General features: G+C 43.2%; 1 protein-coding gene across 1 annotated transcript in view; it reads left to right on the top strand.

Annotated features, from left to right (window-relative positions):
- LOC124775075 (ATP-binding cassette sub-family C member 4-like) overlaps positions 1-14,221 on the top strand; it is a 305,650-nt gene that overhangs the window by 54,485 nt on the left and 236,944 nt on the right. The window contains exons 2-3 of the mRNA XM_047249879.1: positions 4,498-4,608; positions 6,068-6,172. Coding sequence (XP_047105835.1) covers positions 4,498-4,608; positions 6,068-6,172 — 216 coding nt within the window. The remainder of the gene's footprint in view (positions 1-4,497; positions 4,609-6,067; positions 6,173-14,221) is intronic.

Raw genomic sequence — 14,221 nt, 5'->3', positions numbered from 1 at the left:
TCTGAGAGACTTGTGGACGAAAATGAAGTCGCCGGTCTCAAGGAGCGACAAGCTTCCTCGATGCGCTGTTAGATGTCATGTTCGATCAGACATGCCGACCTTCGTCTTAGTCCGCCTTATACACGGCAGGCCGGACCGCACAAACAAACGGGGTTCAGTGTGCCCAGGACACCGACGTCGAATAAATGTGGCATATTCATCTAGCGAGTACGTCGACGTGTTGTTGATGCTCGGCGAATACTGATTCGATGCCAATGAAGCAGACCTGGCGTATGCCATGAGATATCCTGGTAGAAGAGCTCCGGCAGCCGATTCTTTCTTCCGTGGTGAACAACGGCATCGTTGAACAAGTAGTCTGAGAAATCACGGCTTAAAAGACGAAGACCAGCAAAAAGTGAGGAGATGGAGGTATTTGTCTTAGCTGTAATACGCCACGGTCCTCAGATTACGAGATGTTGCTGCACTTACCAGTATAAGCCTTACATCTGTGTGACTTATAGTATGAGGTCAATTGGAGAGTTACTTTCTGCGAATAGGCCATGCTTAATTTCACTCCGGACACCCTTCAAAGTCTGCAGGCTTTCGTGGCCGTTGTTACTGAATTAATTATGAGAAGTGAAGAGTAATCAAACTTTTAGGAGAAGTTCTTGTCTCGCTATACATAGGTAACGTCTCGACTGGCTGACTCACTCACTGACTTTTCATTGCCCAACCCAAAGCACTAAGAATAGAAACTATAAATTTGCAGACGGAGTTGATCGTATACTGCTGGCATCTTTTAAGAAGGGATGGTTTGAATTTCCACTTCTAAGGGAGTGGAATAGGAGATGAAAGGCTTTTTGAAAAATGTTTCTATTGCTGTTAAGGCAATTTTGAAGTTAGAAGTACGAAAATTAGCATTTGATTTCTCAGTCAGAAATAAAAATAAAAGAAACATGTTTCAGCGTTTTTGGAAATTCATCCACTAGTGGGGTAAAATATTGGATGATTTTTTTAAAAAAATAAATCATTATTAAAAAGCTACTAAAGTACTTTAAATCTACATCTATGAAAATTGGTGTTTGACTTCCCGATTGGAAATTAAAAAAATACGTGTTGTAGTGTTTTTGGAAATTCGACCATCTAAGGAACTGAAATAGGGCATAAAATTTTTTATGAGATTATTTCATTATGGAAGCATTTTCATAGGTAAATCTATGAACATTTGTATTTGGTTTCTCTGTTAGAAATACATGTTACATTTTTTTGGAAATTCAACCCCTGAGGGGATGAAATAGGGGATGAAAATTTTTAAGAAAACATTTCGTTAAGTTAAGAAAATTTAAAGCTATATCTATGAAAATTGATATTTCACTTCTCCGTTACATATAAAGAAATGTGTGTGTAAATATCACCGTAAGGACGTAAATGGCATGATTAACAAAAACCTTAGACTCTAGGTTCCAGAATCGCTTTTTGGACAGAAGTACTTCGGAAGAGACGTTACCTGTGTGGCCTTAATTAGCGTGATCAACATTTCGCGTAAGGAGAAAAAAGAAAGATCTGTGCATACCTTGCAGTCTAAGCAACTGAATTCCTGGAGAACATCAATACCGAATAGAAAGAGAGGGTGGTATAAACACATATATTACAACAGTAAGAAACATCACACAATTCTCGAACCCGTTTCACAGTTTCACGGTGAACGTTGGTGGGTTTTGCTGGTAGCGTTTCTCAGCAAAATATCTATAAAGAAGCTGTAAGAGAACTGACTTCCGTAGCCGTCGTCCCTACTACACACTTGTGCAGTGACGCTTGGCTCTGGGGTGGTGGAAGAAATTTTCACCGCTTGCATGGGGAGGCGCAAAGTTGCTGACCTGATCACCAGACTTTGCACCAATGTACTGGAATAAATTCCAAACCACTGCGCAGGCGTCTTATGAAGTAAGGGCATGTCACACCGTTGATGGTGATACGTCCGTCGCATGGTGACAAACTCGGTGGAGTAGGCTATGAGCCGGCACTGGATTTTACTCTCTCTCTTCTCTCATCATCTTACAAAACAAACAAACTTGACACCACACTAAATACATGCCCTTCACAGACATCTTCACTCATCAGATATAATTAAGACTACTTTTACTCATACACTGCGTGGAAAGGGATCATTTAGCCCAGAGTAAAAAAACTGAGACGCCTGCTAAACCCACTGGGCAGAACAGGTAATAGGATTGTGTAAAGAGCCAAAGGTTGAGGTCAGTTTCTCCTTATAATTGTCATTTATTGTAATTTAATAACCTTTACAACCAAAGCGGCACATAGCCGGATCTGTACAGAATGCAACTCTTTCACGGCTGAAGGCTTCCAACAAGAAATCTTAACAAGATAAAAATCCAGATAGCAATAAAATAATTTAAGGAAGCAACATATGCAAAGTGCAATACCAATGGCTGAGGGCCACAATTAAACTTCAAAATTTTAAAATATATTACCATAATCTTTAAAGACAGAAGGCCGCAATGTTTAAGCTTCAAAGATAATTTTAAAAATTAATTTTGCAAAATTTTAAGAAAACAAAAACAGATAACCATATGCCTAAAATTTAAAGTAGCTGACAACAGACAATTAAACACCGGTGACACTCAAAAAGCCTCCAGGGAGGTCGGTCTGCCCTAGTTCACTTAAGCGAGACAGGTGGCGAGCCCAACTATACTTGATCCGTCGGAACCCAGCCAAGGGACAGCGACGGACCGACCGACACAACGACTTGCTTCCCATCAATCAGTACATGAGAACTCAAACAGAAAAGGTTACCAACGTGATAATCCACAATGGAGTATGTATTAACTGTCAAAACCTTGGGTAACTGAAAGCACTACTCAACCTTGACGTCCTGGGTCAGTGAACCACGATCGGGGAGCTACACACACGCTCCGACACTGTGCAGGGACCGGCAGCGGACCCAGCCGAGCGCGCCACCAAACGACCGACTCCTCTCAGAACGCCGACATCATCTCAAATGGTCACCAGTGGAAATAACACCAACTACTCACACAACCTGACAAACACTTGCACAAAGACGTGAACGATACGCAACAGTAACTAAACACACACGAAGACACACACACACACACACACACACACACACACACACACACACACAAAGCCGACTCACGAACGATCGGCGAGCCTAAACGCGTCGTCCGGTAGGACGACCGGCCGACGATCCAGCAAGACCGTGGTCCGGCTCAAGTGATGCGTTCCGGCAATGGTCGGGCGAGCCATGTCAACGCAGGCCTCGCTGCTGCTCCAACCCGACTGCCCTAGTGCCACATTGCCACTCCCCGACTAGCAGGTCCGGACTGCGTTCCAGACGCTTTCCAACTGACTGGTAGACCCGAACTCACGACTCGAACTTCAAAAATGGTTCAAATGGCTCTGAGCACTGTGGGACTTAACTTCTGAGGTCATCAGTCCCGTAGAACTTACAACTACTTAAACCTAAGGACATCATACACATCCAAGCCCGAGGCAGGATTCGAACCTCGGACCGTAGCGGTCGCGCGGTTCCAGACTGTAGCGCCTAGAACCGCTCGGCCACTACAGCCGGCGCGACCCGAACTCACGACACGAACTCCTCTACGACAGACAACGACCGGGAAGTAATAGCAGTCAAGCAAAGATACTGCGAGAGGGGATATATTGATACGCGCTGCTAACGCCGCTCACGGTCAGGCAAAGCAGCAACTCAGTGACAGTAGATATTGAAATTAACGTAGTGAGGTGGAAGTACGTTAAAACCAGGGTGTAAAATACATGATGGCAGGAACAGGAGCCACGCACGGCTCAAAAATGTTTTCCCATAAGCGGCCTTCTGTATTCCAACTAACAACGCTTTACGAATTTTTTTTGTCTTTTTCTATATGAACGTCACTTGACAAGAAGAAGGGACCTGTTGGTAGGACATGTTCTGAGGCGTCAAGTGATCACTAATTTAGCATTGGAGGGCAGCGCGGAGAGTAAAAATTGTAGAGGGAGACCAAGAGATGAATACACTAAGCAGATTCAGAAGGATGTAGGTTGCAGTAAGTACTGGGAGATGAAGAAGCTTGCACAGGATAGAGTAGCATGGAGAGCTGCATCAAACCAGTCTCAGGACTGAAGACCATAACAACAACAACAATATGAACGTCGTGAAGTCTGCAACAAATCATAAGTATTATGGTAATCGCAACCAGTTTATCTCAATAACTAATGTACAGATTGTTATTCGACTTCTTTTTCGAGAATACAAATTTCTTCTTATTCTACCTAAAGTATTAATTAAATGAGCACGAAAATAATAAATGCAATGTAATTTCAGGTCCTCCAGGGTCGCTGAGCATAACTCTGGATTATTAATTAAAGACATTAAAGGTGTTACACAGCACTACAATCGTTGCGTTGAGCGATTCAGTAACACTGCATTTTCATGCCACATTTTCTGAGCTTCACTGACAGTCTCGGCGTCTGTTCCAGCTGGACGCTGCCCGTGTTCCGCGAAGGCTACACCCGTGATCTGGAGGTAGAGGATTTGTGCGACCCGCTGGACCAAGACTATTCTGCACCCCTTGGTGACAGCTTAGAAAAGTGAGTATACTGCCTTGACCTTTGGAAAGGCTCTCCACCACATATATTTCTGTGTTCATCGCTCTTACCTTTATCTGTCTCAGGTGTTATTAATCATTTCCTGTTCAATAAACGTCATTAATTTATCTGCTACAGGTATTTTCATTAACAAGAAATTCTGTGAATTTTGTCAACACACTGTTGATTTTTGAAGTTCTTGTTACCGTTTTCACACATAGAGAGGAACAGAGACTTTTTATAAAGTCGGTTTCTTTAAAACACCAAGTAGTCTTCTTTCCTTCTGTTACCCAGCTGATTAACCACCTACGTGCTATATTCAGAGTGTCTTCCTTTATTTCTTCAAATGCATCCTGCATGACTAGTAACAGTAGAGTCAGTAGATGGTAAACATGTTTCACGCGAGAGCTACTGTGCTTTCTTACGTCTTTAAATCCCCCGTTTGCGACACACATAACCGTCTTCTGACTGTGGAACACGTTTCTGATTTCGCAAAATTGACTGTATTTTACACTGTTTCTTACTCCAGAGTACTGTGTGTGGATTATTTTAGTTCACAGAGATATCCAGTATGTAGAAATTTTTCAACTATGGCGTATGCTTTATTTATGGGAAGACGGTGATGGCGCATTCTGTAAATTTCATTCACGCGTCTGTGAACGACTTAATGTAGAGCTTCTGCTACGTTTTATCGTACCTACCTCACATGAAGAACCTCTTCTCCTTCAGTGACCACTTGACTGGTTCGAGTAATTTATTTTTCTTGTTGAGTTGCATCAAAAATCGTGTTTTTCGACTGTAATGGCAGCTGATTGGGAACAACAGACAAAGAATAGTCAATGCAGTTCATCGAACACAGAACATCGGATAAGAGTTAACTATCTTATTCACGTTTGGCATAACACTAATGACTGTCTCATTGTCCCGTAAGGCGTATTTTATCCTTGGAGAGATTATCAGGTGTCTATCGTCTAACTTCTGTTATGTCTTGTAACTTCATTTAATTGCATAGAAAGGCTTGAGGTACCTACTACAAATCCGTATTTATACTGAAAATCTACTTCTTTTCTCTTGTTGTCGCTATAATGTCTTAAAGACATTAATTTTAATAAGATTACATGCAACAAGCTTCACAAACCTTTCAGCCTGTTCTCGGAGCTATTTATTAAAAGTCCTATCAACTACTGCCAATGGAAAGAATTGTATCATGTTTAAAAAATGGATGTTCCTTTGTACAAATCCACACTGTGCTACATATATAATATTAGATCCTTATATATGTCAGCAACGGAACACTGATATAACGTGGAACAAATTTCTGTGGAAGCGTTGAGAATCTGAGAGCACGGGACAACAGGCGTTACACAATTAGATTACGTGACTTCGAGTCTTTATTTTCTACATCATGTTACATTTTTAGGCAGACCGTTCAAGTTTTAACTTTACGTATCTACTGTTCCAGAGAATGGGACAAGAAACACAACCTGTGGATAGCGATTGCAAAATGCTTCTACAAGGATTACATCCGGCTTGGAGTCATGGTCTTCATCTTCGATTGCGTCTTAAGGTACGTCAACTGCGTCCCTCACGGGCTCTGCATACATTTTAACTATTCAAACTTCAGATCTAATTTAAGCATACTTTCTATGCATAGCAAAGTTGATACAGAATAGATTAAACGGACACTGATGACTTTATTTGAATCAGAACCCTAGAATTCAGAAAATATAGGTACTAAAACGAGAGTTTTCTTGCGGATAAACAGTAATTCCTCTTATTTCCCTACTTGCAGCATCTCGTCTCCTTTGCCGAGATGACCAAAATAGCAGTGATTCGACAGGCTCCGAAATTAAACTAACCTTTTAAAATTTGTGGTTTTTAGATTACGTATAGACGTCGCTCCTTAATATCTTATGTACAGAGGCTTAGTAATGGCGATTTCTTCCTTGTAGAGGTATCTAACCTAAATGGAACCTGTAGTACTTCTACAGGATTATCTTTTTTCCAATCTCTTTTTTCAGTCCTAACTTCACCTAAACCGACAGGAACAAAACATCGCCGTTACCAAACACTCATGGCAATGATCTTCCCTTTGTGACCTCTGACGTTTTCTCGGCGTTAATGAGTGAAGTATTTATTGAGTGTCTTGCCGAAGCGACTATTCCATTCCGTGCATACTCTGGAGTGACTCCAGAACTCTATAAAAGCGTTACGGAGCCTTGCTGGTCGAATGCAGCGGCGTCTCTCCGATGTTTTTACTTCAGTCAATGTCATTAGCAGAGTGGTTCCAATAACACGACTGGGTTCAAAAATGGTTCAAATGCCTCTAAGCACTGTGGGACTCAACATCTGAGGTCATCAGTCCCCTAGACATAGAACTACTTAAACGTAACTAACCTAAGGACATCACACACATCTATGCCCGAGGCAGGATTCGAACCTGCGACCGTAGCAGCAACGCGGTTCTAGACTGAAGCGCCTAGAACCGCTCGGCCACAGCGGCCGGCCACACGACTTAGCTTATTAAATTTTGCAACCGTAAGAAATACTATACGACTACTGGAAACACATTTAGTGGAACGTTTATCTTTTGCATATTGCGACGGTATGATGCCACATCCACAAAAAGCCATCCGCCCAGCGAGCTTGTTACACATGCCTCAGAGAACCGAACCGAACCGAAATAATTACAACAGGGAGCCCCTTTTTGATTTCTATCGCAATGAAGTACCTGTGTAATAAGCTGCACGCATTTTCATTGAACCACCAAAAGTAGAAGTACACGAGTGACACTACCCTCTCCCCCTGACCCCTGATTCTTTTTAAAGAACTAGACTCCCATGTATAAAACTGTTTCAAGCGTCTAATTGCTTCAGAAATGAGTTAATGTGTTAAATACACTACTGGCCACTAAAATTGCTACACCACGAAAATGACGTGCTACAGACGCGAAATTTAACCGACAGGAAGAAGACGCTGTGATATGCAAATGATTAGCTTTTCAGAGCATTCACACAAGGTTGGCGCCGGTGGCGACACCTACAACGTGCATACATGAGGAAAGTTTCCAACCGATTTCTCATACACAAACAGCAGTTGACCGGAGTTGCCTGGTGAAACGTTGTTGTGATGCCTCGTGTAAGGAGGAGAAATGCATACCATCACGTTTCCGACTTTGATAAAGGTCGGATTGTAGCATATCGCGATTGCTGTTTATCGTATCGCGACATTGCTGCTCGCGCTGGTCGAGATCCAATGACTGTTAGCAGAATATGGAATCGGTGGGTTCAGGAGGGTAATACGGAACGCCGTGCTGGATCCCAACGGCCTCGTATCACTAGCAGTCGAGATGACAGGCATCTTATCCGCATGGCTCTAACGGATCGTGCAGCCACGTCTCGATCCCTGAGTCAACAGATGGGGCCGTTTCCAAGGCAACAACCATCTGCACGAACAGTTCGACGACGTTTGAAGCAGCATGGACTATCAGCTCGGAGACCATGGCTGCGGTTACCCTTGACGCTGCATCACAGACAGGAGCGCCTGCGATGGTATACTCAATGACGAACCTGGCTGCACGAATGGCAAAACGTCATTTTTTCGGATGAATCCAGGTTCTGTTTACAGAATCATGATGGTCGCATCCGTGTTTGGCGACATGGCGGTGAACGCACATTGGAAGCGTGTCCGCCGGCCGGAGTGGTCGCGCGGTTAAAGGCGGTTCAGTCTGGAACCGCATGACCGCTATGGTCGCAGGTTCGAATCCTGCCTCGGGCATGGATGTGTGTGATGTCCTTAGGTTAGTTAGGTTTAAGTAGTTCTAAGTTCTAGGGGACTTATGACCACAGCAGTTGAGTCCCATAGTGCGCAGAGCCATTTGAACCATTTTTGAAGCGTGTCATCGCCGTACTGGCGTATCACCCGGCGTGATGGTACGGGGTGGCATTGGTTACACGACTCGGTCACCTCTTGTTCGCATTGACGGCACTTTAAACAGTGGACGTTACATTTCAGATGAGTTACGACCCGTGGCTCTACCCTTCATTCGATCCCTGCGAATCCCTACATTTCAGCAGGATAATGCGCGACCGCATGTTGCAGGTCCTGTACGGGCCTTTCTGGATACAGAAAATGTTCGACTGCTGCCCTGGTCAGTACATTCTCCAGATTTCTCACCAATTACAAACGTCTGGTCAATGGTGGCCGAGCAACTGGTTTGTCACAATACACCATTCACTACTGTTGATGAACTGTGGTATCGTGTTGAAGCTGCATGGGTAGCTTTACCTGTACACGCCATCCATGCTCTGTTTGACTCAATGCCCAGGCGTATCAGGGCCGTTATTACGGCCAGAAGTGGTTGTTCTGGGTACTGATTTCTCAGGATCTATGCACCCAAATTGCGTGAAAATGTAATCACATGTCAGTTCTAGTATAATATATTTGTCCAATGAATACCCGTTTATCATCTGCATCTCTTCTTGGTGTAGCAATTTTAATGGCCAGTAGTGTATTTGACAATAAGCATACAAGTTTAGAAATGGTTTGAAATTATGTATAAAGTTTGTTGGAGCTCACCAAGTGCTCTCACTATGAAACGATAGTCTGTGCACTCCGTTTTAAGTAAAAGCTAGTTTTTCAGTATATCAGTGTTAATGACGTCATATCTCCTGAACTATAAGTCGTACAGTTATATAATTTTACGGGTGCTTTCAGTGATATATGGGAATACAGTCTGGAAAATGTCTTAAGAATAGAGTTAGTAGTACAAAAGCAATAAATTATCATGGATAATGCTGAAGTTTCACTGCATGAACAGTGAAAATATAGTAAACGATCAACTTTCATAGTTTAGGGCGGGGGGGGGGGGGGGGGGTGAGAGAGCGAGGGGTAACGAGAAAATATTTCGTTAACGTTTATAATTATGTGTAACTTTCATTGGAATTCTCAAATACTAGATTAATATAATCTGCCTAGTTTGCGCGCTGTGAGGTACACCGCATCGAGACGTACACTGAGGTGACGCGAAGTCATAGGAGAGCTGTATGCAAATGTGCAGATGGGGGCAGTGCGGCGTACACAACGTATAAAGGGGCAGAGCATTGTACTCAGGTGGTTCATATGAAAAGGTTTCCGAAGTGATTATGGTCGCACGGAAGGAATTAAAAGACGTTGAACGCGGAATGGTAGTTGCAGCTAGACGCATGGAACATTTCATTTCAAAAATCCTTAGGGGATGCAATGTTCTGCAGATCCGCGGTGTTAAGAGTGTGTAGGGAATACGAAATTTCGCCGGCCGCGGTGGCCGTGCGGTTCTAGGCGCTTCAGTCCGGAACCGCGAGACTACTACGGTCGCAGGTTCGAATCCTGCCTCGGGCATGGATGTGTGTGCTGTCCTTAGGTTAGTTAGGTTTAAGTAGTTCTACGTTCTAGGGGACTGATGACCTCAGATGTTAAGTCCCATAGTGCTCAGAGCCATTTGAACCAATTCGAAATTTCAGGCATTACCTCTCACCAGGGGTAACGTGGTGGCCGACGGCCTTCACTTAAGGACCGAGGGAAGGGGCCTTTGCGTAGAGTTGATATTGCTATGCTAACAGACGAGCAACACTGCGTGAAATAACTGCAGAAATCAATGTGGGACGTATTACGAACGTATCCGTTAGGACAGTGCGGCGAAATCTCGCGTTAATGGACTATGGCAGCAAACGAAGGACGCGAGTGCCTTTGCTTACAGCACGACATCGCCTGCAACCCCTCTCCTTGGCTCGTGACCGTATCCTTTGGACCCTACATGCCTGGAAAAACTGTGATCTGGTCAGATGAATCCCAATTTCAGTTGGTAAGAACTGATGGTATGGTTCGAGTGTGGCGCATCCCCACAAAGCCATGGACCCAAGTTGTCAATAAACCAATCTGCAAACTAGTGGTGGCTCACATAACGGTGTGAGCTGTGTTTACTTGGAATAAACCAGATCCTCTGGTCCAACTGCAACGATAATTGACTGGAAATGGATATATTGGGCTACTTGGAGACAATTTACAGCCATTCAGGGACTTCATGTTCCCAAATAACGATATCATGTCACTGGGGCACGATTGTTCGCTGTTGGTTTGAAGAACGTTTTGGACAATTCCAGCGAATGATTTGGTGACCCAGATCGCCCGGCATGAAACTCATCGAACAGTTAGGGGGCATAATCGAGAGGTCATTTCGTGAACAATATCCAGCACCGACAACACTTTCGCAATTAATGACGGCTATAGAGGCAACATTTCTGAATATTTCTGCAGGGCATTTCGTACGACTTGTTGAGTCCCTGCCCCGTCAAGTAGTTGCACTACGCCGGGCGAAAGGAGATCCGACACCATATTAGGAGATATACCACGACTTTTGTCAACTGAGGCTCACAAATGCAGGCACTCCGTAAGAGGAATATGAGAGTAGTTACGCGTGTCGAGGTCCGCTGTTAACTGTGAAGTAGACATATTATAGAACTATCAAACTGAAATTATCAGACGGAGCTAAGAAACTGATACGGCATTCAAAACAGCGTACTGTACGACTGATCGTCTGGTCAACCATTGCAAAGAACTTCTGGTTCACGTCATCTACACCCAAATCTACGCTCCCCAAGTCACTGTACGATGTATACTGGAGGGTACACGCTCTAGCAGAATCATTTCCTCGCCTTCCTATTCCATTCGTAGATGGCGTGCAGAAAGAAAGGTTATTGGTACCACACTCAATAACATGAATTTCTGTAATATTGCCCTCAAGTTTGAGGAAGTAATATGTTGCTTCGTACTGAGAAATGTATCATCGAAATTTTGAGATTGTACATGACGAATGAGCTTTGCTTGTAGCCTCCCCAGGTAGTAAAGGCCTGGCTACCGTACGTCCCGACCAACGTGTCATCATGATCTGTCATCTCTCTGTTTGATCATACGATGTCGGCACTTTTTGTTTACTGATGCATTTTACGTTACTTATGCTGAATAAGTACAAGAGACGTATAGGGTTCATAAACCACGTCACGGCAAATAACTGTTGTTAGAGACAAAATTTTCCCTTACGCTTCCCGGCGACGATAGGCGTCTTTTATATCTGATTAATCCCCTGAGGGTCAGCAGGATGTAGGTGTAGGCACTATGCGGTGTTGGAGTGTAATGTGTGTTGCCTATAATCCAGTCATCTGCTTTGCGTGAGAGGTGGTGGAGTGGGGTGGGGGGTAGGCTGACCTTTTAAAATACCTTTCTCCACTTACAGATACTCACCCTTAAGGATTTCTCGTTGAAAATCACTCTGCAATTTTCTGGAGCAGATAGTAGGCTGATACAGCACAACTGGTCTCTAGAACCTGTCAGTTTGATTAACTCTCATCCTTCCAGATTTGGCAAATTCAATTAAACGACGCCTGGGAGCATCAGCGAACATCAATTCTGTATTCTGAGAGGTGGTAGTAAGAACTAAAACAAGAAAAAAAGTGCTTCGTATTCACTCTAGGGCAAAAAAAAAAAAAAAAAAAAAAACCGCCGCACCACGGAAGAATTATCCGAATTGGACGGAAATCGGTAGATGTGTTGTACATGTACAGAAAAACAAACGATTACAATTTCACAAAAAATTGATAATTTATTCAAGGGAAAGAGCTCCACAAATTGAGCAAGTCACCTCTGGCGCTTACGCAAGCAATTATTCGGCTTGACATTAATTGACAGAGTTATTGGATGTCCACCTGAGGGAGATCGTGCCAAATTCTGCCCAACTGGTGCGTTAGATCGCCAAAATCCCGAGGTGTTTGGCGGGCCCTGCCCAAAATGCTCCAAACGTTCTCCATTAGGGAGTAATCCGGCGATCTTAGTAGTGAAACGTCCCCTTAGAAAAATTTATGAATTACTGTGCTGATAAACCTCTTACATTGTTTGCTTTTCAAACAGCTGAGCAAAACTGAACGTACTCAAACATTCACTAAAGTGACACACAATACTTTTAGCGCAACGCAATCTGACTTTCAATAATCCCTACAAAAGAATGGCCCTGACTAACATTAACCTATACCTTTCACAAATCACTTACCTCACAAAAATCTTCGTTACTCGAACTACTGCAATACAGCGAGCGCCACTACTGCCAGCTAAATAAAAGATTCAAACTACGGAAGGCACTAACTACTGATAGGCATAGTTAGCAAATGAAAGATTTTAATAGAGAACAAACAATGTATTTACCTTAATAGTGTTGAAAAATCAGAATATACATAGCAGTTCATGACATCCAGTCTTACAAATTTCAAAACTCCGCCATTTCTCTCCCCACATCCACCACTGCTGGCGGCTCGCCTCCAATTGCGCAACGCTACGTGCTGTTAACATCCAGCTGCCCAACGCTACAATGGCAGATATTCCAACAACAATGCAAACCAGCCACAGACTACACACAGCACATACAGAGCGCTACGTGGCGTTACCAATATAAAAACTTAAACAGCCTACTTACAGTAGTCAAGGCAGGGTTTGGGTTTGGCAAAAACGAAGACAAGCAGCAGAAACTCTCGACGTGTACGGGCGGGCGTTATCGTGCTGAAATGTAAGCACAGGATGGCTTGCCATGAAGGGCAATAAAACGGGGTATAGAATATCGTCGACGTGTCGCTGTGACGTAAAGATAAGTCATTGATGGTGCACAGTTCCACGTAACTCCTTTTTTTCCCTTGTCTTGGAGTGTATACCGGCTCTAAGAAGCATACCTTGAGTGCTATGAGCACTTGTTCACCTTTACTATAATGAGACACGTCGCCTCCGCTGCAAGCTCTTTCTCGTTACAAACGACTTACAGAATGCAGTAAACAAGTGACATAACAAATCAGAACACATTATTCCTACACTGTGCAAAAGCACAGCTTATGACGTAATCTCCTTGGTATTAAATACTACCTGTACGTGTGATCCTTCGCTAAAGGAGATTTGCAATTTCCTATGAGGAATAACAGGTTTCGACTATGCTGGTAAGTACAAACATCAACTGTAGTGTAAAAGCATTTCGAAAACTTATCGAAACACAAACTGGTTTCATTAAAACTAACACATGCACTGTACTTACCCAGAACTGTGAATACGGTTTACGGCAACAGCACTAAGAGATGTTTATTGCATGCTGTATCCACGGACACGTGGAGGAATGTGTCATTTGGTTACTGCGTTCTGTAGGTCGTTCGTTACGGAAAAGACACTGCAGTAGAAGACATGTGTCTCACAGCAGTAACGACGAGCAAGTGCTCACAGCTCTTACGGTATGCATTTTAAAGCCAAGTTTACTTGACATTTTTGTCTTGTTTTGGTCCATGCTATCACGTATCAAATTATGGAACATATTTTTTGAGACGCTATATACAAGGGCGTGCTGAAAAGTAATGCCTCTTAATTTTTTTATGTGAAACCTCGTAAAGCTTTTTAAATAAAACCAACATTATTAAAATTCTGTACATTTATTCTTCAGGTCTACATATTTATTTCTTCAAATAGTCACCCTGACAACGAATACGTTTCTACCAATTAAAGATCTGTTTGTAGATGTCGTCGCAGTAGATATCTGCTTGCACCGTTTAACAATACC

The sequence above is a fragment of the Schistocerca piceifrons genome, chromosome 2 (genome assembly GCF_021461385.2).
Source record: "Schistocerca piceifrons isolate TAMUIC-IGC-003096 chromosome 2, iqSchPice1.1, whole genome shotgun sequence".
NCBI lineage: Eukaryota > Metazoa > Arthropoda > Insecta > Orthoptera > Acrididae > Schistocerca > Schistocerca piceifrons.
The sequence above is the reverse complement of the archived record's forward strand: the minus strand, read 5'-3'. Positions and strand labels throughout refer to the sequence as shown.